Source organism: Pan troglodytes, chromosome 5 (genome assembly GCF_028858775.2).
Source record: "Pan troglodytes isolate AG18354 chromosome 5, NHGRI_mPanTro3-v2.0_pri, whole genome shotgun sequence".
In the NCBI taxonomy this organism is placed as follows: domain Eukaryota; kingdom Metazoa; phylum Chordata; class Mammalia; order Primates; family Hominidae; genus Pan; species Pan troglodytes.
The window spans coordinates 111,404,282-111,430,186 of record NC_072403.2 but is presented as its reverse complement, the minus strand read 5'-3'; the positions used below and the strand labels follow the sequence as shown (position 1 = coordinate 111,430,186).

The window sequence follows — 25,905 nt, the reverse complement described above, 5'->3', positions numbered from 1 at the left end:
AGCAAACTTTTGTTTTCAAAGTTTAAGTGTATTTTTTATTTTTATTTTATTTATTTTTTGAGATGGAGTCTTGCTCTGTTACCCAGTCTGGAATGCAGTGGCACGATCTCGGCTCACTGCAACCTCTGCCTCATAGGTTCAAGCAGTTCTCTTGCCTCAGCTTCCTGAATAGCTGGGACTGTAGGTGCGTGCCACCACACCCAGCTAATTTTTTTTTTTTTGTATTTTTAGTGGAGACAGGGTTTTGCCATGTTAGCCAGGCTGGTCTCAAACTCCTGACCTCAAGTGATCCACCTGCCTCGGCCTCCCAAAATGCTGGGATTACAGGCGTGAGCCACTGCGCCAGGTCTAAATGTACTTTTTAAAACTAAGGTTATTTCCTCATCTCATTTTGAAGGTTTTTTATTCTGTCTAAAAAATATTTTCATTGAGAAAAGGGAAGTGCAACTTGGTACTTGAAGTTTAAAATTACCTTAGATTTTACTTTTGACCCTTGAGGTAACTTTCAGTTAACATGGCAGAAAACACTTTAAAAAAAAATAGACTTTATTTTTTAGAGCAGTTTTAGGTTTACAGCAGAAGAGAAAACTTTTTTTTTTTTTTTTTGGAGACAGTCTCATTCTGTCACTCACACTGGGGTGCAGTGGTGCCATCATGGCTCATTGCAGCCTGGGCTTAAGGGATCCTCCCACTTCAGCCTCCTGAGTAGCTCGGACTGCAGGCACGTGCCACTACACTTGGCTAATTTTTAATTTTTTTTTTGCAGAGACGGAGTCTCCCTATGTTGCCCAAGCGGGCCTTCCACTCTGGGCTCAAGTGATCCTTCCACCTTGGCCTCCCAAAGTGTGGAGGTTACAGATGTGAGTCATGGCACCCAGCCCAGAAAAGCACTTTTGACATTCAAAAGCTATGGAAGGCCGAGGACCATGGCTCATTCCTGTAATCCCCTAGCACTTTGGGAGGCCGGAGTGGGAGGATCACTTGAAGCCAGGAGTTTAAGACCAGCCTGGGCAACAAAGTGAGACCCCCCTCTACCCCCGTCTCTACAAAAATTTTAAAAATCAACTGGATATGCTGGCATGCATCTGTAGTCCCAGCTGCTCAGGAGGTGGAGGCAGGAGGATCACTTGGGTCCAAGAGTTTGAAGTTACAGTGAGCTGACCGCACCACTGCACTCCAGCCTGGGTGACAGAGTGAGACTTCGTCTAAAAAAAAAAAAACAAAACACAAAAGTCTGTCTTGAGTCCTCTGTAATTTTGACTGGGTGTGGTGGCTCATGCCTGCGATCCCAGCTACTTGGGAGGCTGAGGCGGGAGGATTGCTTGAGCCTTAGGAGTTCAAGACCAGCCTGGGCAACCCTGTCTCTTAAAAAAAAAACAAAACAAAACAAAAAAAAACAACTATGGAAAATTATAGCCTGTGCTTTCTGTGATTATAGTGGATTTTTAAGGATAGTTGTTATGAAATACATATGTAACAGTTATTTCATGAATATAGGAATAGGAAAATATATTCAATAGTTATCTTGGAAGATAACATTCTTTAATGTCCCAAGTTTATATTTGGGATCTGCTTTCTATTCCTTGTCCTTTAGGAGAAAGTGTTATTTGTGGGGATAGTACTTTAGAAACCAGATTTCGAGGGGAAAAAAAATTCTAGAATTAAATGGGTTAATCCTTCACCCAATGTTAGCTGCTTTTGTCAAGCTTTATGTCTCTCCCCTTTAAAAGAGGGAGATGTTATGCTGATTTTGTTACATGATTCCACATTATTACTTTACTAGTAAAATATTTGGGGAAAAGAAAGGTGTATAATCATACATTATACACAAATAATCATACATTATTTACTAGCAAATAATGTATGATTATTCGTGGAGTGGTACAAACATTAAGTAGATTAGTGATTTTATTTATTGGAGAGTGCATTAAAGGACAGTGACAAGCAACTAAAGATTGGTGATATCATTTGATCTAATAGTTTTATTAAGCAAAGGGCAGAGGATATGAAAATACCTGTGTTTTTCAAGGCAGGTATTCTGTTTTCCATTTTTATATATTTTATTTATGAAATAATAAAGTTTCTTAATACAATTGAGGCAATTTAGTTGGTGTTATTTAAGCAGAGTGTAACTCAGATTTTTAATATGTTATTTTTAAATTGTACATTTCTGACATAGAGTTGATCATGTTTTTAAAGGACCCATTGGTGGTGGAACTTTCAAGGCCTGGACCACTGACCTCAGCCTTGTTCCTGTTTCTTCACAGCATGAAGGAGACTGAAAAAGGACCACTTTCTCCTAAAGTTCTTTTTAATCAGCTTTGTCAGAAGTGGGTGCATCTACATTTAATATAAATAATTATGAGTTACAAAATACTAATGTATTCATCACTTAACATGAATAGTCGTTTTTACTGTAACTTTGCTCTTATTGCCCTGACTATGAAGAGAACTAAAATTTATTAGTTACAGCTCTATGCTTTATGAAAATTATATCTCAGTCCTCAGAAGAAGCAGCTTATCCTCATATATAAGGAAATGGAGACACAGAAATTAAATGGCTCACCTAGTCTGAGTGAAAAGCTGAGAATCAAATGGAGGTCTGTCCTGACTTGGATGCCTATGTTGTAATACCATAAAGTGAGAAAACCATAGAGTTGTAAAATCTAGAAAGTACCGTAAGATAACATCTAATCTAGCTTTCTTATTTTAAAAGATGAGCTGTGAGGCAAATAGAGTTTAAGTGAATTTCTCAAGGTATTACAGTATGTTTAAAAACCAAATCCTTATGTGCCTGGAAATAAACACATAAAGGATCTGACTTGACGTTAATGCATTCATGTATTCATTTATATAAAAAATTGAGAGCTTGCTTTTTATGAGGTACTTGCTGCAATTCAGGGGTACACAACATATATTGCATCACAAATGCACCCTGTCCTCATGGAACTCACAAGCTAGTCCAGTCCACAATTACTAAAATATGTAGAAGGAAAATTCTTTGAATATGAGCTTGCGTTTTTGTATATCTATAGACTTTAAAATCTCATTTTAATTAAAACTAGTAATGAATGCCATGATATTTTAAATATAGTCCAAAATAGAGGGCTTAGTGTATGTTTCATTTGGTTGGCAAATGATGTTTCTTCAAAGCCTGAGGACCAAAAAAACCTGCAAAATTCTCAGAGGCATGAGTGTCTCACAGAGTTAAAAAGTTTTTAGCACAGCCATAATAAAGAATGAAATCATATTCTTTGCAACAACATGGATGCAGCTGGAGGCCATTATCCTAAGTGAATTAATGCAGGAACAGAAAACCAGATACCACATGTTCTCATAAGTGGAAGCTAAACATTGGGTACTCATGGACATAAAGATGGCAACAGTAGAGAGTGGGGATTACTAGAGGTGGGAGAGATTGAGGGAGGAAGGGTTGAAAAACTAACTATTGGGTACTATGCTTAGTACCTGAGTGACGGGATCATTCGTACTCCGGACCTTTGCATCACACAATATACCCAGATAACAAACCTGCACATGTACCCCTTGAATCTAAAATAAAAGTTGAAATTAAAACAAAAAAAGTTATTAGGTCATCATTGTATGCTTTAGAAATTTGTTTCTGACTTTGCCAGAAATAACTTGTTTTGTATAATTTTCTTCCTGGTTATAAAGGTTTATTAACATTTTAAAAATTATTATTAAAATAATGGGCACTGATAAAAATTCAAACTCCTCTCTATCTTTACTCCTCAGAAGTAACTATTATCTGATTCTTTCCAAAAGTGATCATACATACACAGACATATGCAAATTTTTTGCAACTTGCTTGATATATTTTATACATCTTTCCATGTTAGCACATGTGTGTATAACTTACTCAGTTTTGTATGTATACACTGTACTTGCAGAAGTGTATCCATACATCTGTAGGATAAATTCTTAGAATAACTAGATCAAACATTATTTGAAGAGTTTTATTTATTTTTTGTATTTTTTAGGAGACAGGGTCTCGCTCTGTGCCCAGGCTCAAGTGCAGTGGCCCAATCATAGTCGAATTCCTGGGCTCAAGCATGCCTCCCTGCTCAACCTCCCAAGTAGCTGGGATTACAGGCATGAGCGTCATCCATGCTTGGCTGAAGAGTTTTAAATTGCCTTTTTTTTTGTTAGTTTTATGGTGTTTACTTTTAAAAGAAGTATACATTAGACAAATATATTTTTTTAAAATCAAGTAAAGATTTAAGCCACATGTGTTTGGGTTTATTTCTGAACTATATTCTGTTTCATTGATCTACATGTCTTGTCTTTACCCCAAAGCCTACACTGTCTTGATTACTGTAGCTTCATAGTAAGTCTTGCAATTGAGTAGCATAAGTTCTCAAATTTTGGTCATCCTTTTCAAACTATTCTAGGTCCTCTTTTCTTTTTTTTGAGATGGAGTTTCGCTCTTGTTGCCCAGGCTGGAGTGCAATGGTATGATTTTGGCTTACCACAGCCTCCACCTCCTGGGTTCAAGCAATTCTCCTGCCTCAGCCTGGGATTACAGGCGCCCGCTACCACACTCAGCTAATTTTGTATTTTTACTAGAGATGGGGTTTCTCCATGTTGGTCAGGCTGGTCTTGAACTCCCAACCTCAGGTGATCTGCCCACCTTGGCCTCCCAAAGTGCCAGGGTTACAGGCGTGAGCCACCGCGCCTGGCCGGTCCTTTGCTTTTTTGTGTAAATTATAGAATCAGATTGTCAGTTGGGATTGTTTTGAATGTGTAGATCAATTTGGGGAGAATCAACATCTTAACAATGTTGAATCTTTTCATGTATGGTATCTTACCAGTTTTCTAGGTCTTTGATTTTTCTCATCAAGGGTGTATAGTTTTCAGCATACAAATCCCGCACATATTTTGTTAGATTTATCTTAAGAATTTCATGTTTTTATGCTATTTATTGTAAATAGTACTCTTTTTAAAAAATTCAATTTCCAATTGTTCATTGTTAATATACAGAAATACAGTTGATTTTTGTATGTTGACCTTGTTTCTTGCTACCCTACCCAACTTGCTTTACTAGTTCTCTTAGCTTTATGTTGATTCGTTGGTATTTCCTATGTAGACAATGTCATTGGCAAATGAAGATTGTTTTCTTTCTTTCCAATCTGTATCATTTTATATCTCTTTCTCATTTTATATCACTGTCAGGGACAACCAATACATATTGCAATAGGACTCTTCTTGGAAAAAAAATGAAAAAGGACCACCAATACAATGTTAGAATGGTGAAATAGGCATCTTGCCTTATTCCTGATATTAAAGGGAGAGCATGCAGTCTTTCACACGTAAGTGTGATAATAACTATAGAGTTTTCATACATGCCTTTTATCAGGTTGAGGAAATTCCCAATTATTTTTAGTTTTTCTTTTTTCTGAGAGTTCTTATTAAGAAATGGATTTTTTAAAAATGCTTTTTCTGTATCCAAATAATCTTTTTTTTTTTTTTTTTTTTTGTCTGTTGGAATAGTAAATTGTATTGGTGGATATTCTGGCTAGCTTTAGTAAGGTATATGTGACATAAAATAAATTGTACCTATTTAAAGTGTACTACTGGGGCCAGACACAGTGGCTCATGCCTGTAATCCCAGCAGTTTGGGAGCCAAGGTGGGAGAACTGCCTGAGGCCAGGAGTTTGAGACTAGCCAGGACAACATAGGGAGACTCTATGAAAAAAAAATTAGCCAGAGGTGTGATGGTGCACACCTGTAGTCCCAGCTACTCTAGAGGCTGAGGTAGGAGGATCACTTGAGCCTAGGAGTTTTGAGTGTTCAGTGAGCTGTTAATGTCATTGCATTCCTGTCACCCCTGTCTCTCTAAAAAATAAAATATACTATTGGATAAGTTTTGACATATCTATACACTTTGTGTGTGTGTGTGTGTGTGTGTGTATATGTATATATACATACATTCATTCAATATAATGAATGTATCCATCACCCCCCAAAGTTTTGTTGGGCCCCTTTATAATCCCTTTCTCTAGAACCTCTCCCCTAAACTCCATCCCTGGGTGGTATACCCCTTACCTGTTTTTTTTTGTTGTTGCAATAGATTAGTTTGCATTTTGGGGAATTCTATAGAAATGGAATCATACAGGGTGTACTCTTTTTTTATCTGACTTCCTTCACTTGGCATAATTTGTGGTTTACTCATATTGTGTGTATGTGAACCAGTCTCTTGAAGTTTCTGTTATAGTGGTGATTATCACACACTTTGACCACTTGTGATGAGCCTTATTTGGGAGCAAGGTCTTCAACTTTGTGGTTTTTGTTTGTTTTATTTGGTTTTCTGCTTCTGCATTAGTTCACTTAGGGTGATGGCTTTCAGCTGCTTCCATGTTGCTTGCCGCAAAGGATATGACTTTGTTCTTTTTTATGGCTGTGTAGTATTCCATGGTGTATATAGACCACATTTTCTTTATCCAATCCACCATATATGGGCACCTAGGTTGATTCCATGTCTTTGCTATTGTGAATAGCACTGTGATGAACATAGAAGTGGATTAAATTTCTTTTTCTTGACAGTCTCCTAATTTATGCTTGTACATATATTTTTCTCTCATGCCTTGAGGTTTTTAAAAGCCCTCTCCTCTTTCTCATGGCAATACTTTTACTAAAGTACATTTCCTGGGAATCCTTAGGGTTCCCCTTATTTTGAATAGGCTGAATATTTTCATATGTTTGGTGATTTTTATCTTTTAATCCTTTAATAGGTTTGAAAGTCTCTCTTGATATGGGTAGCTCAGATAGGCTCCATCATAGAGTCTAGAAATCATCCTATGATTTTTTTTTGCCCATTCCTAGGTTAAAAAAAAACAAAACAAAACAAATCTAAGTTTATTAAATTTTCTTCAGTGGTTTAGAAGGCAGTAAATAGTTTTTGCATTGGTTGAGAAGGAGCTATAGGCAGAGACATGGTGGAGGCAGTTTCTCTTTGTTCAGGAATGATTTCCTCCTTGTGTGTCTGCTTTGAAAGCCATAAACTGCCCCCTCCTCCTACCTACCACTTGGCTAGTGAAGATCTCTGAAGGATTCTCCTGTTCCCTCCTCTAGTCATCTGCTACTTCACTGGCCTTCCTTGGAGTATACAGCATAAGTATAGGGTTCTGCAGTTTCTGCCTCTCCTGATGCCAGCTGTGGAGGTCCAAATAGGATTAGAATATGTGTCCATCTTGGTTTCTGTCCTCATCTCTAATCTAGGAGGTGGGTTCTGTCCACCAAGTGCAGGTAGGGAAGCCCATCAAGGTAATAAAGTATTGTCAGCATGTTGCTATGTGCTGCTAGTTAGCAAGAATGTCTGGAGTGGTGTTTCCTCTTACAGGCTGGATTGATGACCGGTTAATGTTTTAGCAGTCAGGGACTCACTTTCTTTGTATTATTAGGATTAATATTTATCCTGAGATAATGAAGAATAATGCTGAAAGTACTGCACTTGGCCGGGCCTGATGGCTCATGCCTGTAATTCCAGCACTTTGAGAGGCTGAGGTGGGTGGATCATTTGAGGTCAGGAGTTCGAGACCAGCCTGGCCAACATGGAGAAACCCCACCTCTACTAAAAATACAAAAATTAGCCGGGCACGATGGCAGGTGTGGCCAGCAACTGTAGTCCCAGCCACTCAGGAGGCTGAGGCAGGAGAATTGCTTGAACCCAGGAGGCGGAGGTTGCAGTGAGCTGAGATTGTGCCACTGCACTCCAGCCTAGGTGACAGAGTGAAACTCCATCTCACAAAAATAAAAATGAGATAATAATTAAAAATAATTAAGTACTGCACTCTGTCAAAAGACCTGTAGTTATGTTAGTGGCACTTAGCTTGTTCTTCAATTTTCTCAAGCATAAAGTAGAACTTATATTAATTATAAATTCCTGAACAGTGCTGTTTTGTATATCACATGAGATATGTTGTAAATATCATAAATAGTTGTAAATGTGTCTTCTACTATAATATATTCTCATTATTTTGTATTTTGACAGAATTATTTCTTCATCTTAGGTCAGAACACTTTCTAGATTTAATACTTGTCTGCACTTAAGGCAAAATGTTCATTTTAGCATAGAGTTTACTGTAGGTTACTTCTTAAAGTTACTGAAATCAACCAAATATTTCCTATGTCAGTGTCTCCATGAATAGTACCTGATCTTTCTATTAAGTTAATACAGAGGAAATTTAATTATCAAGTCCTTAAAAAATATATTCACAGGGAGATCAACTTATAGTCCTTTATATGAAATAGAAACACTCTCTTGCTTTCCTTTTGGTTAAGGTAGGAAGATAATAAATCACAGTGGCTTGGGTTTGAATACTGGTTTATTTGCTAGCTGTATGACCTTGCAAATGTTTTAAACAATACCGCTGAGCCCTCATGTGTAAGTTGGAGAAAACAGTACATCCCAACAAAGTTGTTGGAGGATTATGCCTGAACATGTGAAAAACTACTAGTATTGTGCTTAACATATAGTAGTTGCTTAATAAATGATAGCCATATTCTCAGTGCACACTTAAGATCACACCCTAATTGGACCAGTAATCACATTTTGTCTATTTAGTTGGAAAAGTAGTAAACTGCGTCTTTATGCCATTTTGTGTGTGTGGGTGTGTGTTTTGGTAGAGAACGGGGTTTTGCCTTGTTGCCCAGGCTGGTCTCGAACTCCTGAGCTCAAGTGATCTGCCCCTTGGCCTCCCAAATGCTGGGATTACAGGCGTAGGCTGCCTCACCCGGCTAATAATATGCTATTTCAAGTGCATTTAGAGAAGAGTGTTGATGAACCATGGAATGATTATTCTTTTTATCTTTCCTCTTTTGTTTTTAAATCACAGGGCACCTCGATTTAAAGATTTCCAGCAACAGGACAGTCAGGAGCTTCTTCATTATCTTCTGGATGCAGTGAGGACAGAAGAAACAAAGGTCAGGTTTCTTTATGTATATCATGTATTCTCTTCAAGAAGAGGATACAAAACTAAGGGATTATTGGGGGGCCAAGGCGGGGTGGATCATCTGAGGTCAGGAGTTTCAGACCAGCCTAGCCAACATAGTGAAACCTCGTCTCTAATAAAAATTAGCCGTGCATGGTGGTGCATACCTGTAATTCCAGCTACTTGGCAGGCTGAGACATGAGAATTGCTTGAACCCAGGAGGCAGAGGTTGCAGTGAGCTGAGATCACGCTACTGCACTACTCCAGCCTGGGTGACAGAGTGAGACTCTGTCTCAAAAAACAAACAAACAAAAAACAACTAAGTAAGTAATTTCTATTACAATTTAAAAGTACAGTTGAGAAATAATTTAATTTTTTAGAGTAAATATTCTAGATATTTTTTCTTTCTTCTGTAAGATATTTACCTTTATCCTTTTACAGCCCTATTGTCCTTTTTAGTTAATGTCCTTTGTCTGTAAATAAAATAATTTAAACTAGCTTAAGTAAAAAGGAATTGGGGCCAGGCATGGTGGCTCATGCCTGTAATCCCAACACTTTGGAAGGCCGAGGCAGGTGGATCACCTGAGGTCAGGAGTTCAAGATCAGCCTGGGAAACATGCTGAAACCCTGTCTCTACTAAAAATATAAAAATTAGCCAGGTGTGGTAGCGTGTGCCTGTAATCCTAGCTACTTGGGAGGCTGAGGCAGGAGAATCACTTGAACCCCAAAGGTGGAGGTTGCAGTGAGCTGAGATCGTGCCACTGCACTCCAGCCTGGGTGACGGAGTGAAACGCCGTAAAAAAAAAAAAAAAAAAAAAAAAGGAATCTTAAGATGCAGGGAGATATTCCTGGGCGATAGGGGGATATAGGAACAGGAAAGCTGTCAGGAATCCAGAAAGCATTCTTCTTCTTATCCTAGTTTCTCTGGCTCTGTAAATTTTCTTCATTTTTCTCCATGCAGACCAACCAGTATTTGCATGTCATAGTTCCATGTATGTAAAAACTATACTGGCTATTCATGATTCTCGATTTTTAAATTCCCAGTAGATAGAAACTTCATTATTCCATGTTGGATTAAATTCCACTCATGGATCAGTTGTTTGTGGCTAGGAGAGAGGAGTCCCAGCCTCTTGGATGAGAGAGCATTTCTCAGAAAAGGAATAGCCTGTGGACTGGATAGATTCCCCAGTGTTGATTGTAGGCCTATCCCCTAACTGATTGGCTCTTTATTGACTTTAACGTTAAATTAGTTAAATTCAACTTCTTCTGGGGAGGGGTTTCCTGTGCACATAGGATCAGTTTATCAGAGAAAATGCAAGATATTAAGGATATCAGATACACAGCACACATTCTCCGTTTTCCTCCCTCTTACTCATAGAAGACATTGCTGATCGTTCCTAACAGTCCAGGTGAGTTTGGGTTCAGCCTCAGAATTATTTTCTGAGCACAGCATTGTGGGCAGCCCTTGTCAGTCATAATTGGAGTAATAGGTGAAAACCTGTGTTCCATTCAAGGCAAATATACTTCTTAATCTATATGGTAATATGTAATAAAAGCAGCCAAGTGTTCAGTGAAGTGCATATGTGCTTGTGATAAGTAGTGCTAGGCAAGATGGACCTTCCTTTTTAAAAAAAAATTCTGCCAGATATGGTGGCTCATGCCTGTAATCCCAGCACTCTGGGAGGCCAAGGTGGGTGGATCACTTGAGCTCAGGAGTTTCAGACCAGCCTGGCCAACATAGTGAAACCATGTGTCTACTAAAAACACAAAAATTAGCCAGGCGTGGTGGTGCACACCTGTAATCCCAGCTTCTTGGGTGGCTGAGGCATGAGAATCGCTTGAACCCGAGAGGCGGAGGTTGCAGTGAGCTGTGATCGCACCACTGCACTCCAGCCTGGGCAACAGAGCAGAGCCTACCTCAAAAAACAACAAAAATCCTGTTTTAATTGTAGTGTGGCAGTGTCTCTTTACTCCTAGTGACCAGTTTCCAGTGAAGAGAAAATTAGAGTTCTAATATTTTCTTTAAAGTTTCCTTTAAAAATAAGGATTGAGTTAATTACTCTCTCCTGCTATAAAACATCATGTATCACAATCCTATTTTTAATTGTCTGTTTATTGACTTTCTTATTAAGCTAATTGAATTCAGCTTTTAGAGGTGTCATTCCTTTTCTGCCACCTCTCTACTTTTACATATTTGATCATAAACCCTACCACTTTCTATTTAGATTTATGTCCCTATCTGTCAGCTTTCTTAGATTGTGATCTCTTTGAGGAATGGTACTATGTATTGTCTCTGTCCTGTGTGCCTTGCACATAGTAGGTGTTCTGTGAATTTGTGTGTGTGTGTGTGTGTGTGTGTGTGTGTGTGTGTGTGTGTGTTTTGAGACAGGGTCTCACTCTGTCATCCAGGCTGGAGTGCAGTGGCATGATCTCAGCTCACTGCAGCCTCTGCCTCCCAGGTTCAAGTGATTCTCCTGCCTCAGCCTCCCGAGTAGCTGGGATTACAGGGTGTGCCACCATTCCCAGCTAATTTTTGTACTTTTAGTAGAAATGGGGTTTCACCATGTTGACTAGGCTTGCTTATTTATTTAGACAGTGTCTTGCTCTGTTGCTTAGGCTGCAGTGCAGTGTTGTGATCTCGGCTCACTGCAACCTCCAACCTCCTGGGGTCAAGTGATTCTCCTGCCTCAGCCTCCTGAATAGCTGGGATTACAGACACATATCACCAAGCCTGGCTAATTTTTTTTTTTTTTTTTTGTATTTTTAGTAGAGACAGGGTTTTACCACTTTGGCCAGGCTTGTTTAGAACTCCTGACCTCAAGTAATCTGCCTGCCTCGGCCGGCCTCCCAAAGTGCTGGGATCACAGGCATGAGCTGCCACTCCGGGCTCCCTGTGAATGTTTTTTGAATGAGTTGTATGTGCTTACCCTTAAACGCAACTTTTTTTTGAGAATTTGAATTGGGAAGAAATCAAAATAATTATTCTTATATGTTATACTAGCTAGTTTGTGATTTGCAATTATTTTGAATATGTTGTATTTGAATAAACTAATAAACCGACAGGATAATACTGTGTTGTTTTACCTACATTGTGTCTAAAAAAGAAAAAAAAAAGAGATTTATAATTAGTTAACCATTGAGGATATTAGCATAGTCCCCTAGCTAGTATTTGATCACATTTTCTTAGAGCTAGGAACTGATACTTAGAGTTGAGCTTCAAACTCAAGTCTTTCTGACTCCCAAACTAATGATCTTTCTAATTCTATAAAATACTGCTGATTGAAGTTTAAATGCTTGGACATCTGTAGTCAGTAGAAATAATGATTTTAAGTCTGCTATTTAAAATGTAACCACAATTATTTTACTATTTGTAAAAGTATTAAATCGGATTCAATAATTATGGTATATTGCTGTTCTTGTTGAGGGGTAGATGCATGTTGGCACGGTGGGAACAGGTTGCTTTTTGTATTATGAACAATAAATGGGCCTACAGATGATACGAGTTACTTTAAGATTAATTCAGATTTATCAATTGCTAGAATTATTTTTTTCCCCATGATTTGCAGGAATACGTTTACTATGTGGTGGTCATGTATCATTAAATGGAATTAAAAATTATGTAAGTGGGCTGGGCATGGTGGCTCATTCCTGTAATCCCAGCAGTTTGGGAGGCTGAGGTGGGCAGATCGCCTGAGGTCAGGAGTTCGAGACCAGCTTGGCCAACGTGGTGAAACCCCGTGTCTACTAAAAATACAAAAATTAGCCAAGCATGGTGATGCGTGTCTGTAATCCTGGCTACTCAGGAGACTGAGGCAGGAGAGTTGCTTGAACTCAAGGTGGAGGTTGCAGTGAGCTGTGATCGCGGCACTGCACTCTAGACTGGGTGAGGGAGTGAGACACGTTCTCAAAAAAAAAAAAATTAGTAAGTGAAGTTAAAAGTCATGTGAATGGATTAAAATTATGTCTTGGGGTTTTTTTTCTGTTGATATTATAAAAAAAGTAAAATATATCCCTGTCACTTTTTTCTGTTTTACCTCTATAATTTGATAGCAGTCTTTGTTATAATTAAATTATTGTTTAGTCGTAATGGTGCATTGGGATGCACAGTATCTTAGGCAGCCCAGCAGGACACATTGGTTTTGAAAGCTCTTATCTTTCTTGCACTATTTGAGGGCTTTAAATGGTGCAGTAAAATTAAAATGTCAAGTCTGTGGATCTATTCAATTTCATAAGCGAGGACAGTCCTGACGGTCAGCTACAGTGAGTATCAGGGCAGGAGCTGCATTGTCTGGCCTGGGAACTCCACAGCTGTTAATCGTGCTGTTGTTGTGTGTCACTGCCATGTGTTTCTTGATTGAAGGAAGGCTACAGTGTTATGTCTGCCACCAGAATCTTTTAGTAATGATGAAAAACTACTGACCTCCTTTCATATGGTTTCATTAAAGTCTTTTCTGAACTACAACATTGAGGAATATACTCTTGCTGAATATAGTACTTAAAGGATCATTTGTGCAGAAATTGTAAATTTTTCATGTACAAAATCAAATTTCCTAGAAGTAGTTCTTTTATAAGACAGTCTTTTTATTTTATACATTTATGCTTCTTTGTTTTTTCCTTATAATTTGCACAGTCACTAAATTAATGATACTATATTTTTATTATCTTCAAGATTTATTACTGTAATATATTTTTGGTTAGAATTATTTTAAAGACAGAATATCTCAGCTAACTTAAACTGTACATTATTTTCATTCTTGTTTTTAAAGTATAAGGTGGAGATTTGAAATAGTTGAACCTTGATACTGCTAATTGATTAAGTGCTACAGTTATTAACAGCTCCCTGACCAAAGTATGTATCTTTCTTTTAACCTAGATTGTTCAAAGCACAACTCTTAACAATGAGGAATTGTATATGGACGTAAACTCATTTATTTTCCTCAACTTGATGAATTACCTATTAATTGACTTTTAAACAGTTTAGAGTAGAGAATATAAATTCATGGTTAGGATCAAAATTAAAAAGCAAAAGTCTAATATTTAAAAGTTAATAATGTAAACAATTTCATTTTACTCTTTTTAGAGTGTAATCACAGCTTTTTAGCTTTTTTCCTGCTGCTTGAATTGGTAGCTTCTTAGCTTCTTTTGAGTGATATGACATTTCAGGATATATAGCAAAGTTTCATTAAATCATATCAAAAATCATGTCTGAATTAGTAAAATGTTTAAATTGTAGGATAAATTTACAGACTAAGTTGAGTTAGAAGTATTTCTCTTGAGTTGTTTGAAATGTTATGATTATCTGAAATATTTGTGAGTGAACATTGGTATTTATTGGAATTTTTCATTTAAGTTCATTAAATATTTCTCCTGCATGGAATTTACACAATTCCAATTTGCTTACTTTAGTTCAATAAATTCTTTTTTCAAGGTGTAAAAGTCAACTTTAGCTTAGACAATGTCTGAATTATATCAACTTTCAAATTTATTGAGTCTGAATTGAAGATTATTTCAGTATTTAATAGCTTCTGGGAGACATTTTATTGTTTGATTTCTTTATAGTATATAAGTGTATTTCAGGACTTGTGTCACACGGTATGAATTGCTTTATGTTTGCTTTTATCCCCTACTTTGTAAAATATTTAAGTGTTTTGAATCTTGTATTAATTTTCAAAATATGCTTGAGGACAGTCAACAGTTATAGGAAATATAATGTGTTAATCACAGGCCAGTTAGTAATAAGTGAAACTCGGTTTCACAATTATTGGAGGAGGATGTGTTAAAAAACATATATCATACACAGAAGAAACATAAATCATACACAGCAGAACAATTCTGGGGGTCATGAGTGTCTTCTGCTTATCCAGGCAGCAGGGCGTGGAGCGAGAATAAGAATGTGATCACCTCCTTCTCCATATAATATTGTGTTCTTAGATTAAAAGCATGTTATAATGGCAGAAGGGGATCTTGGTGTTGACAATATGTCTGATTCATAAGTCTCATTGCTCCAATCTGGGTTCTTTACCTCTCATATCTGATGTACAGGTGTCACTCTGGAATTCCTCCTAACCATGCTCCTGGGAAATCCCTTTGCCTCTCTTGTGTTTTGACTTTGCCATTGTTTATATCCCGTGTTCTTGTCTTTCTTCCTTTATGCTCTTTTTTTCCTTATTCAAAAGGTGGCATATACCATATATATAACTTGTACTTTGTCTTTTTTTCACTTAATATATCATAGTGATCTTTTCCAATTAAAAGATAGGAAGGACCAGGCACCACCTGTAATCCCAGCACTTTGGGAGTTTGAGACCAGCCTGGGCAACATAGGAAGAGCCTGTCTCTACAAAACACACAAACAAACAACAAAAAACAGGTGTGGCAGCTCATGCCTGTAATTCCAGCACTTTGGGAGGCTGAGGCAGGTGGCTTGCTTGAGCTCAGAAGCTCAAGACCAGCCTGGGCAATATGGCAAAACCCCATCTCTACAAAAAAATTTTTAAAAATTAGCCAGGTGTCATGGTGTGTGCCTATAATCCCAGGTACTTGGGAGGCTGAGGCAGGAGGATCACTTGAACCCAGAGAAGTCAAAGCTGCAGTGGGCAGTGATCACACCACTGCACTCCAGCCTGGGCAACAAAACAAGACTCTCTCTCAAAAAAAAAAAAAATTATATATATATATATTTATTATATATATATTTATATATATATTAATTATATATATATATTTTTTGGAAAGATAATTAACAAACTTTTCCCTCATCCTACTGTCATAATCTGAATTAGGAAGACAAAATTCATCCACTAATTAGGGGCATAGTTAATGTTAAAAGGTCACTTATTAAGTTTTATTCTTGGAGTATGTAGTTTTATTCTGAAACTTTTCTGTGAGATGGGATCTTTCCTAAAACATACACAAGAGATGTAGAAATAGTTAATATAAACCTTGTCATTTACTGAGAGCTGCTGAAAACATAATCATTATTGACAACTAAGTTCAAGTAAAACCATAATTAAAATTTGGGGGATTCTTCTTGCTATGGACATTAATTGATAAATTTGGACTTTAGTTATATGTGTATATAAATGAGTTAGTCCACATAGCATAGAGATTATAGTAACCAGCTTGATAGCTTCTTAATATAGAAAGGTCTTCATAGACAATAAATTTCATATGGTCTATTTTCTTTTTTGGTCCTAATTAAGAAGTGTCATTTTAGAGAGAGGGAGAAGGAAGAAAGAGGGCAAATTAATTTATGCTAAGCAACAGGACTAGGCTGCTTGCTTTTTGTACATTGATAAAAATACATTAAATCCAAGAGAGAACCTAAATGTAAAAATTCTGACTCTTGGGAAAATTTGACATTAGAGCAATCCATTCATGGAATTTGAGACCTGGAAGAAATTACATTTTTTTAAAAATTTGGTCATTTTATTTTCAGACTAGGGAACTGAAATCCACAGTGTACCTTGCTGTTTGAAAGTACTTTTATTAGGAGGATGAGGCCTGAGTTAACTATTATTAGACCAGAATCTATTAACTTTGTTTTACAGCGAATACAAGCTAGCATTCTAAAAGCATTTAACAACCCAACTACTAAAACTGCTGATGATGAAACTAGAAAAAAAGTCAAAGGTATGTTGACTCTTTGTTAAAACTTTTTTCTGTAAGAAAATATTAAAATTTTATTTTAGTTGGAAAAAGAACATTATGTGAACTAATCCACCAAAGTAGTGGCTTTAAAAGGAGGACGTAGTTGCTGCAGTGTCTGAAAAATACTTTAGTGGAACATAGAAAATGCTAGAATGTATTCATGTGAATTTATAAGAATAAAGCTAATACCAAGTATACAGATTGACACTGATACCTTTATGTGAGGTCTTCTAAGGGAAACTTGAAAGGTTGTTGAAAGTAGCAACCACACTTGGAAGTTCATATTTATCATATTGTATCATTTGACATGTGTTTGGATCAATGGATTTATGGATATTTTTTAGATGTAACTAGACAAAATGTTTAAGTGCTCCAAAGACTCCTGCAAATAAACCGTTTATTGAAGAGAGTGCTGGTAAGTCAAGTGTAAGTGCACTTTGCCTACTCCTAGTGTTTGCTATTCATCCATAAAAATATGAGCCCCAAATGATGATTACCTAATCAAAGTTGGTTATTTATCATTATCAATACTACAGTGTGGGTTTATATACCTTGCCCTAAATGTATATTCTGCATTGAGATACTAACTAATGTTAGCATGAAGTGATTTTTAGAAGACATTTAAAAATATTATTTGTACTTTTTTCTAACTTTTGTTTTTGTGGTTTTATAATGTATGTACTACAGGTCTATAATTTGCAAACATACACACATTGTTACTGTGCACTTTATTGTAATTAAGGGTTCAAGATTTTTAAAAAACGTAGCTGCTCAAATATGCCTTGTTCTTTTGTGTTGAGATAGTGCCATCTCGTGGATGTTTAGAATAACAGCCCCGTTTTTCTTCCCCCTCTTTCCAGTTTTGTACTATTTCCAATCCCTTGTAGTTTTTCTAGAAGAAACATCTTTATTATTATAGTATTTCTAAATACAATTTTAATTAATGTTTACTGATATATTCACATGTTTTCTGTCATTCAGTGCTCTAATATTTTTAATGATTTTAAGTATTGTTTGTATGAAACTTGAAGATAGAGGCTCAAAAAAGAAGTTTGAAAGAGGGGTGAATAGGTTTGTTAATATACTTTTTGCTCCCATGGTTTATGATGGAAAGTTTCAAATTTTTATTAAAGTAGAGAGAATAGCATAATGCAGCCCTTTATATCTCTCACCCAACTTAAACTGCATTCATGGTTTATGTTTAATCCATTTTCTCCCAACCTCAGGTTATTTTAAACTAAGTCATTGGCATTTTTTAAATTTATAAATATTTCCTGAGCAGAATAATTTTAACTTTTAAAAATATAACCATGTTCTTGAGTTCTTAATTACCTATGTTAATTCCTTACACTTGCCTTTTATGACTGTTATTTTCATAGCCGTGATCCTGGCATCCGTAGTCCTGATAGCATAATCTCCTTTTCCATTCTTCTGGGTACTTATTGGTTAGACATGAGGTTTTATAAGTTTTAATGGGAGTGGTTGAGGTGTGGTATGAATAGTGGTTGTTTTGTTTTACCTCTTAAGAATAGTTCATTATTTCTTGGAGACTAAAGTAGTTGATAGTTGTAAATCTGCTACAAAATTGTAAAGGAGAAAGACTTTAGAATGTTGTATGTATAGTAAAATGTATTATTAAATGTAGTACAGAATATCTTATTCAGATTACTTTTGAATAACCAGAAGATAGCCTATTATACTGCTAGATGGATGGTTGACATGTTTTTTGCATTAAAAAGTATGATTTTTACAGCATATGGAAAAGAAGGTGTGAAAATGAACTTCATAGATCGGATCTTTATTGGTGAATTAACTAGCACGGTCATGTGTGAAGAATGTGCAAATGTAGGTACTTTAGAATTCAATTCAGCATGGAATGGATTACAATCACATCATTTTTATTATATTTTCTTTCACATATAATCATTGGCAGTCATTTTTAAAATTTGACAGATGATTACATAATAATTCTTGAAAGTCTTTTTATACGCTACACTCCTAGAAAGTAAATGTGATAATTTATATATTTTTAAAAGTAAATGTATTTTTGTGTTATTTTTCCTCATGACACACCTATGAGGCAGTTTTAGCCTATCTTAATATACTGAAATTCATTAGCTATCTGTTTGAAGTGAGAGAAAAATTTCTGTGAAGAGAGTAACTGTGCTACATTGCAGTGCCCTAAAATGTAATTCCAGGCTGGGTGCAGTGGCTCATGCCTATAATCCCAGTACTTTGGGAGGCCAAGGCCGGCGGATCACTTGAGGTCAGGAATTCAAGACTAGCCTGGCCAACATGGTGAAACCCCATCTCTACTAAAAAAATACAAAACAATTAGCCAGGCATGGTGGTGGGTGCCTATAGTCCCAATGACTCGGGAGGCTGAGGCAGGAGAATCACTTGAACCCAGCAGGCAGGGTTGCAGTGAGCCGAGATCGCACTACTGCACTACAGCCTGGGCGATACAGCAAGACTCAGTTTCAAAAAAAAAAACTAATTCCAATAGAAATAACTTAATGTATTAACATAATTTAGGGTGGTTATATCACCTTTGATTTAAAGTTTATATGATGTATTAAAGATTTTTGTGTAGACTTCACTCACTTTGAACTTAATAATTTTTATTTTGAATGCCATCTTTAACAACTTAAAGCATGTATGAATTTTTTGTAGATTTTCAATTGCTTGGCAAGGAATATTTCTGTAAGTGTATGACTTAGCGTATGATAGGTTTAAATTTCTGTTAGATTTTTGTAGTAAAAGGAGCCTTTATTCATTTTCCTGTCCCAGATTATGGAGTATTTTTCTGTGTTCTCTAGCCTTAAAGAAGCAGGATTATAAAATATATCTCATTCTAGCCTGTCACATTGAAACACAGAATGCATGACCATGATTATTTAAGTTTCTAGACTATTCAACACAGAAGTTGTTTTCTCTCTCACAAGATAGAGAGTATCTTTTAAAACAAAATTACCTTAAAGAATCTATAAAACACAGCCAAGCTCTCTGCTTTTTTTCATGGCTTTTTCTTAACATTTCATAGTTTACTTATGTTCCAGCCCTAAGCTCACCAAAAATGTCTAGTCTTTTTTAAGTTATTTTAAATATTACAGGCCAGTCATATTGACAGTAATATAAAATTCAATTGGATCACATTCACTGATGTTTGAGAATATCTTGTTTTGATTAACAATGTGCTGCAATACCCAATTAAATTGCTATTTTTTTCAGGAACAGTTTTTAACGTAAAATTTTAGGTTGCCCGGGAAGTTTGATTTCTTTGTACTTTACAAAACTATATGTTTATATTAGAATTCTAACTGAAGTTTTCAATGTGTTTTCCTTTTAAGATCTCCACGGTGAAAGATCCATTCATTGATATTTCACTTCCTATAATAGAAGAAAGGGTAAGGAGAAGAAAACTAATGATGAAGCTTTGGTGAAGAACATTTAATCATTTATTTAAACATTTGTTGAGTATATTACCAGATATCTGAGAGTCATTATTTTTTATATATAATTGAGTTTGTATTCATAATTGAGTCTGATTTGGGGGTTTGTGTAAGTATGCATAAAGTATGATGGTTTTTATTCTCAAGGAATTTAAACTCTTAAACACTTTTTATTTTGATAATTTGTTAATTTTTTGTATTTCAAGTCAGTTAAAAATTTTAAGATGAGGACATCCAGAATTTATTTACTAAAGAGGTTTTGTGTTCTGTATGTGGCATTTACATAGGTTTCAAAACCTTTACTTTGGGGAAGAATGAATAAATATAGAAGTTTACGGGAGACAGATCATGATCGATACAGTGGCAATGTTACTATAGAAAATATTCATCAACCTAGAGCTGCCAAGAAGCATTCTTCATCTAAAGATAAGGTAAGACCATAAGCATCTGTTAGACGTCTGTTTTTTAACAGTTTATTAACAAAAGTTTCAAGCACATCTAAAAGTAGAGAACATAGTGTAATAAACTCTCATGTACCCATTTTTTGGCTTCATAATTATCAACTTGGCTACTTGTATACTAACTATATATATCCCACATCCTCCCCTTCCTCCCATCCCAGACTATTTTTGGATAATCCCAGATTATTTTTGAAATAAATCCCAAATATATCATATACTTCAATGTGTATCTCTAAAAGAGAGTTTTTGTTTGTTTGTTTGTTTTTTAAGACGGAGTTTTGCTCTTGTTGCCTAGGCTGGAGTGCAATGGTGCAATCTCAGCTCACTGCAGCCTCTGCCTCCTGGGTTCAAGCGATTCTCCTGCCTCAGCCTCCTGAGTAGCTGGGATTACAGGCATGTGCCACCATGCCTGGCTAATTTTGTATTTTTAATAGAGACGGGGTTTCACCATGTTGGTCAGGCTGGTCTCGAACTCCTGACCTCAGGTGATCTGCCCTCCTCGGCCTCCCAAAGCGCTGGGATTACAGGAGTGAGCCACTGCGCCCAGCACTAACCGAGGGATACTCTTAAAAACCAAAAACCACAGTACCATTATCATATCAAAAATATTAATTCATTATAAATAAATAAGGATTCAGTCATTATTTAAATTTCTGCAGTTGTCTCATAAGTACTTAGTTTTTTATTTTGCTTTCTAAAGTTTGGATTTTAGGATTTAAAAGAGGTCTATGGATTGCAGTGCCTCTTTTTTTTTTTTTTTTTTTTTTTTTTTTTTTTTTTTTTTTTTTGAGATGGAGTCTCACTCTGTTGCCCAGGTGGCGCGATCTTGGCTCACTGCAACCTCCGCCACCTGGGTTCAAGCGATTCTCCTGCCTCAGCCTCCTGAGTAGCTGGGAGTACAGGCGCATGTCACCACACCCGGCTAATTTTTGTATTTTTAGTAGAGACCAGGTTTCACCATGTTGGTCAGGCTGGTCTTGAAATCCTGACCTCATGATCCACCCGCCTCAGCCTCCCAATGATTGCCATGTCTCTTAAATCTCTTTTCATCTACAGATTCCCTCTCCCTCTTTTTCCTCCTTTGCAGTTTATTTGCTGAAGAAATCAGGTCCTTTTTTTCAGCAGCATGGTGTTAACAGATTCCTCTGTCACCTTTATTTCTCCTCTGAGACATTTAGATCTAGAGGCCTAGTTAGGTTCAGATTTAATTACTTATTTAATTTTTAGCAAGAAAACTTCTAGGTGGTGGCATGTATACTTCCATCAGCTAGATGTACATAATGTTTTATGTCTCTCTATGATATTACCAGTCACTGATAACCATTGTCTAGATCTATTATTTTACTAGGGACATACCTGGTTGTTGAATATCCCATGAAAATGGAAAATTATTCCATGAAATGGTGATCATTGTAACCATTGTCTAGACCTATTATTTCACTAGAGACATACCTGGCTGTTGTATTATCCCATGAAAATGGGAAGAAATCAATCTGAACTTATACTTCAGCAAAAAAAAACTTTTTTATATGAAATGATTTGTATTAATTTGGCAAATTAACATTAAATTTAACTTACTCTATTAATTAATTAATTAATTAATTATTGAGACAGAGTCTCACACTGTTGCCCAGCCAGGCTGGAGTGCAGTGGCACGATCTCAGCTCACTGCAGCCTCCCAGGTTCAAGTGATTCTCGTGCCTCAGCCTCCCAAGTAGCTGGGACTACATGTGGACACCACCATGCCCGGCTAATTTTTGTTATTTTTTGTAGAGATAGGGTTTTGTCATGTTGGCTGGGCTGGTCTCAAACTCTTGATGACCTCAAGTGATCTACCTGCCTTGGTCTCCCAAAGTGCTGGAATAGCAGGTGTGAGCCACAGCGCTGGGCCTGAATTTAACTTACTCTGTTAGAAGACTTATGTTAGAAGTCACAGGACTTCAGAAAGGACAACATGTTTTCTATAAATAAAAGCTAATTTTGCTTCATAAGATATATAGGACAGTTAAATTCAATTTGAGCATATGCTTTATTCTAATGGTATAAAACAAAGCATCTTACAGAGTTTGAAAAGGTTAAAGCATTAATTGTGTTGCTATTCCCCTAAAAAGCACTGGTTATTAAAATATAAATGTGTAGTGATTTTTTTTTCTTTATTTTTATTTAGTTTAAAGAGTTAGGAGATTCTGTGGTACTGGCCAAAGTAGTTTTAATACATCCGCTATCCAAATGTATGAGAGAAATACTTTCCACACGATATTGGTTAGGAACTGAGAATATGCATATATGATATATAGAAACTGTACCTCAAAGATCTGGACACCACATGGATATAACTTGTGCTTGTGCTGAACAAATTGGACCTACTCTTTATTGAAAATTTTTTTCATATAATATTTTTTGTTACTTTTTTATTGGACCTATTCTTTATTGAACGTTTTTTTCATGTAATAGAGTTACCTTTTTTTTTTTGTTTTGATGGGAAAAAGTGCAAGTTTGCATACGGTTCTAAAATTAGAAAAGTACAGTTCTAATAACATCTTTAAGGTACTATATTCAAGAAGCGAAAATTTAGATGACATAAATGTATTTCAGTCATTAGGAAGTTTATGTTTAGAAGTTATTTCCAGTAGTTCAACTACAGAACCAGTTTCATCATGGAACCAGAATGATTCAGTAGTTAACTACTTTCAGTACTAGTTTTATAAAGATCAATAAAGTCTTGTTTTGCTGATTAGTGAAGCTGTTAATAAGAGTATAAAGATATTTGTGACAAACTTTTCTTTATAGTATTTTTTAATCTCTTACAGTAATAGAAGCATCTTGCATCTTTTAAAATTATACTAGAGGCACAAGTACTGATTTCATCATAAGTTTTTGAGTTTTTTACCTTTTCTGTTTGCCAAATTATATGAGTTATCTCATTAAAACCACACAAAAACTTAATATGAAGAATGATAAAAATAATTACATAAAAATAGTGAAATTAGCTGAGAAAATCTTGCCCTCAAGTTGGAAGATGTTATCTCTGAGTACCTTGAAAAAGTGCATTTTCTTTTGCTTACTGATAACAGGCAAATAATCCAGTTAAATAAAGCACTATAAAACTAGTATGTGCAATTTCTGGCCTAAATACAGAAAAAATAGTAACAGGAGGCAGATACGTAAACAGAGTAAATAGCCATAGGCCTATATAAACATCCTTCTTGAACCAAAAACTAAGGTAAAATGAGCTGCAACAAATGGCTACCAAAAGATATTATGTGAAGTCTATTCCATAGGCTATTTTTCTTCCTCTCTTTCCCCTCCCCACAGCTTTTTAAAAAACCATCATGCTGATTGAATAATTGTAGAGACTGGAAAATCTCAAATTGATATCCTTATATAAAATCCTGCCTCAGCTCATTAGTTCAGAAAGAAATCCAAAAGTTCAGTTCTCTGAGCTGCTTCAACACATAAGTATATTAGTTTTATGAAAGATTTTTTTTTTTATTTCATAAAACTTTAATACTTCTGCCAGAATCAGAAGTGCATTGTGCTCTGGTGCAATTTACATGAACTTTGGTTCCCACCACCTGTTAGCTGCGCAGCGTTTTGCCAATTAAGCTCTTTGAGACTCAGCTCTTACATTCAATTATAAGACCAGAATCTTGCTGTTTTTTCTATTTATCCCATCTGTTGTTTATTTCTGTTTCTACTTTTCATGCACTTTTGGTTTTAATTGAATAATTTTTGTGTTCCATCTTATTTCCTCTGTTTTCTTTTTAGTTATTATAAAAGGTGTTATTATGGAATTGCTGAAACCTGTGTTGTGCCTCTCATCATTGGGGTTATATTCAGAAAATCATAGTCCTCTTATTTACATGGAAGAAATTAAGAAAATTTCAATCTTTCTATTATTTTACCAATCAGACCAGTCACCAAAAGAATACTGTGTAGTTACGGTATCTATCAATATACTTCAAAATAGATTTGAGGAAAACGCTGTATTCAAAGGGATCTTACCTGATTTTACCATTTTTCCTAGGTGCTAAATTGCTCAAGGTATTATACAGAGGTATTTGAGAAAATGGCAACTTAACCTATGTAAATTTTTTTAAGGATAAAATTGAACAGGTACTTAGTAGTTTTAAAGTCCAAGTAAAACAGTTGCAAGGATATTTTTGTTTATCATGTGGTGTTGGCTCAATTTACTCTTGGGAATTTTGGAAACACCCAGAGAAGGTCATATATCTCCCCTTTGATCATTTTCATTTCTTATATTTTTAAAGTTTAAAAGTGGGCTTTTCCCCTCTACTTAGTGTCTGTAACAAAAAGAGAAGCTCCTTGCATCTTTTAATAATAGAGGTACAAGTACTGATTTGATAGTAAATTGAGTTTTTCACTTCTTCTCTTTGCTAAATTATACTACAGTTATCTCATTAAAACTGAACAAAGTTTAATATGAAGGATGATAAGCATCAGGTGAGGAAAAAAGGAGAAATAAAACCAAGATATGGTAATGTGAATACAAATGAAAGTTAGCACTGGTGGAAAGGCAAAAGATCTGGCCTGAGTATTTTAGAAAGTTTAAAACATAGTGAAAGGAAACAGTGAATAGAAATTTTTTATTGGAAAATTATGTGAGGCAAAAAAAGCACTACCCAAAAGGTCTGAGGGAAAAGATAGGGAATTATCATGTAGCCGTCTGATTAATTTTTTGTTTCCCTAGACCCCACTCCTCTCCCTATTCCCCACCACCATTTGGTGCTCCACATTGCAGACAGGGCAATATTTCTAAAATACAAAAATAGGTCATCGTATTCCTTGTAGCCCTCAGAATCAAGTCTGATACATGCAGCCAACAGGCATATGAAAAACTCAACATCACTAATCATTAGGGAAATGCAAATCAAAAGCACAATGAGATACCGTGTCACACCAGTCAGAATGCTATTATTAAAAAGTCAAAAAATAAATGCTGGCGAGGCTGCAGAGAAAAGGAATGCTTATACTCTGTTGGTAGAAGTATAAATTAGTTCAACCATTGCGGAAAGCAGTGTGGCTATTCCTCAAAGAGCTAAAAACAGAACTACCATTTGACCCAGCATTTCCATTACTGGGTATATACCTGAAGGAATATAAATCATTCTACCATAAAAACACATGTAGGTGAATGTTCATTGCAGCACTATTCACAATAGCAAAGACATGGAATCAACCTAAATGCTGATCAGTGACAGTTTGGATAAGAAAATGTTGTACATATACACCATGGAATACTATGCAGCCATAAAAAAGAATAAGATTGTGCCTTTTACAGGAACGTGGATGGAGCTGGAGGCCATTGTCGTTAGCAAACTCACACAGGAACAGAAAACCAAATACCACAAGTTCTCACTTATAAGTGGG

At 36.0% G+C, this 25,905-nt stretch overlaps 1 protein-coding gene across 11 annotated transcripts in view; it reads left to right on the top strand.

Annotated features, from left to right (window-relative positions):
- The window catches only part of USP45 (ubiquitin specific peptidase 45), an 83,493-nt gene that overhangs the window by 30,707 nt on the left and 26,881 nt on the right, over positions 1 to 25,905 (top strand). For 6 of the 11 annotated variants that reach the window (XM_009451697.5, XM_063813303.1, XM_518650.7 and 3 more), the window contains exons 8-13: positions 2,200 to 2,330; positions 8,856 to 8,943; positions 16,502 to 16,583; positions 18,355 to 18,446; positions 19,952 to 20,008; positions 20,341 to 20,484. In XM_009451697.5, the coding sequence (XP_009449972.1) occupies positions 2,200 to 2,330; positions 8,856 to 8,943; positions 16,502 to 16,583; positions 18,355 to 18,446; positions 19,952 to 20,008; positions 20,341 to 20,484 (594 nt within the window). Of the gene's footprint in view, positions 1 to 2,199; positions 2,331 to 5,193; positions 5,331 to 8,855; positions 8,944 to 16,501; positions 16,584 to 18,354; positions 18,447 to 19,951; positions 20,009 to 20,340; positions 20,485 to 25,905 lie in introns of those variants that run through there. The other 5 variants (XM_063813304.1, XM_063813305.1, XM_024357335.3 and 2 more) reach the window with 3 other exon arrangements.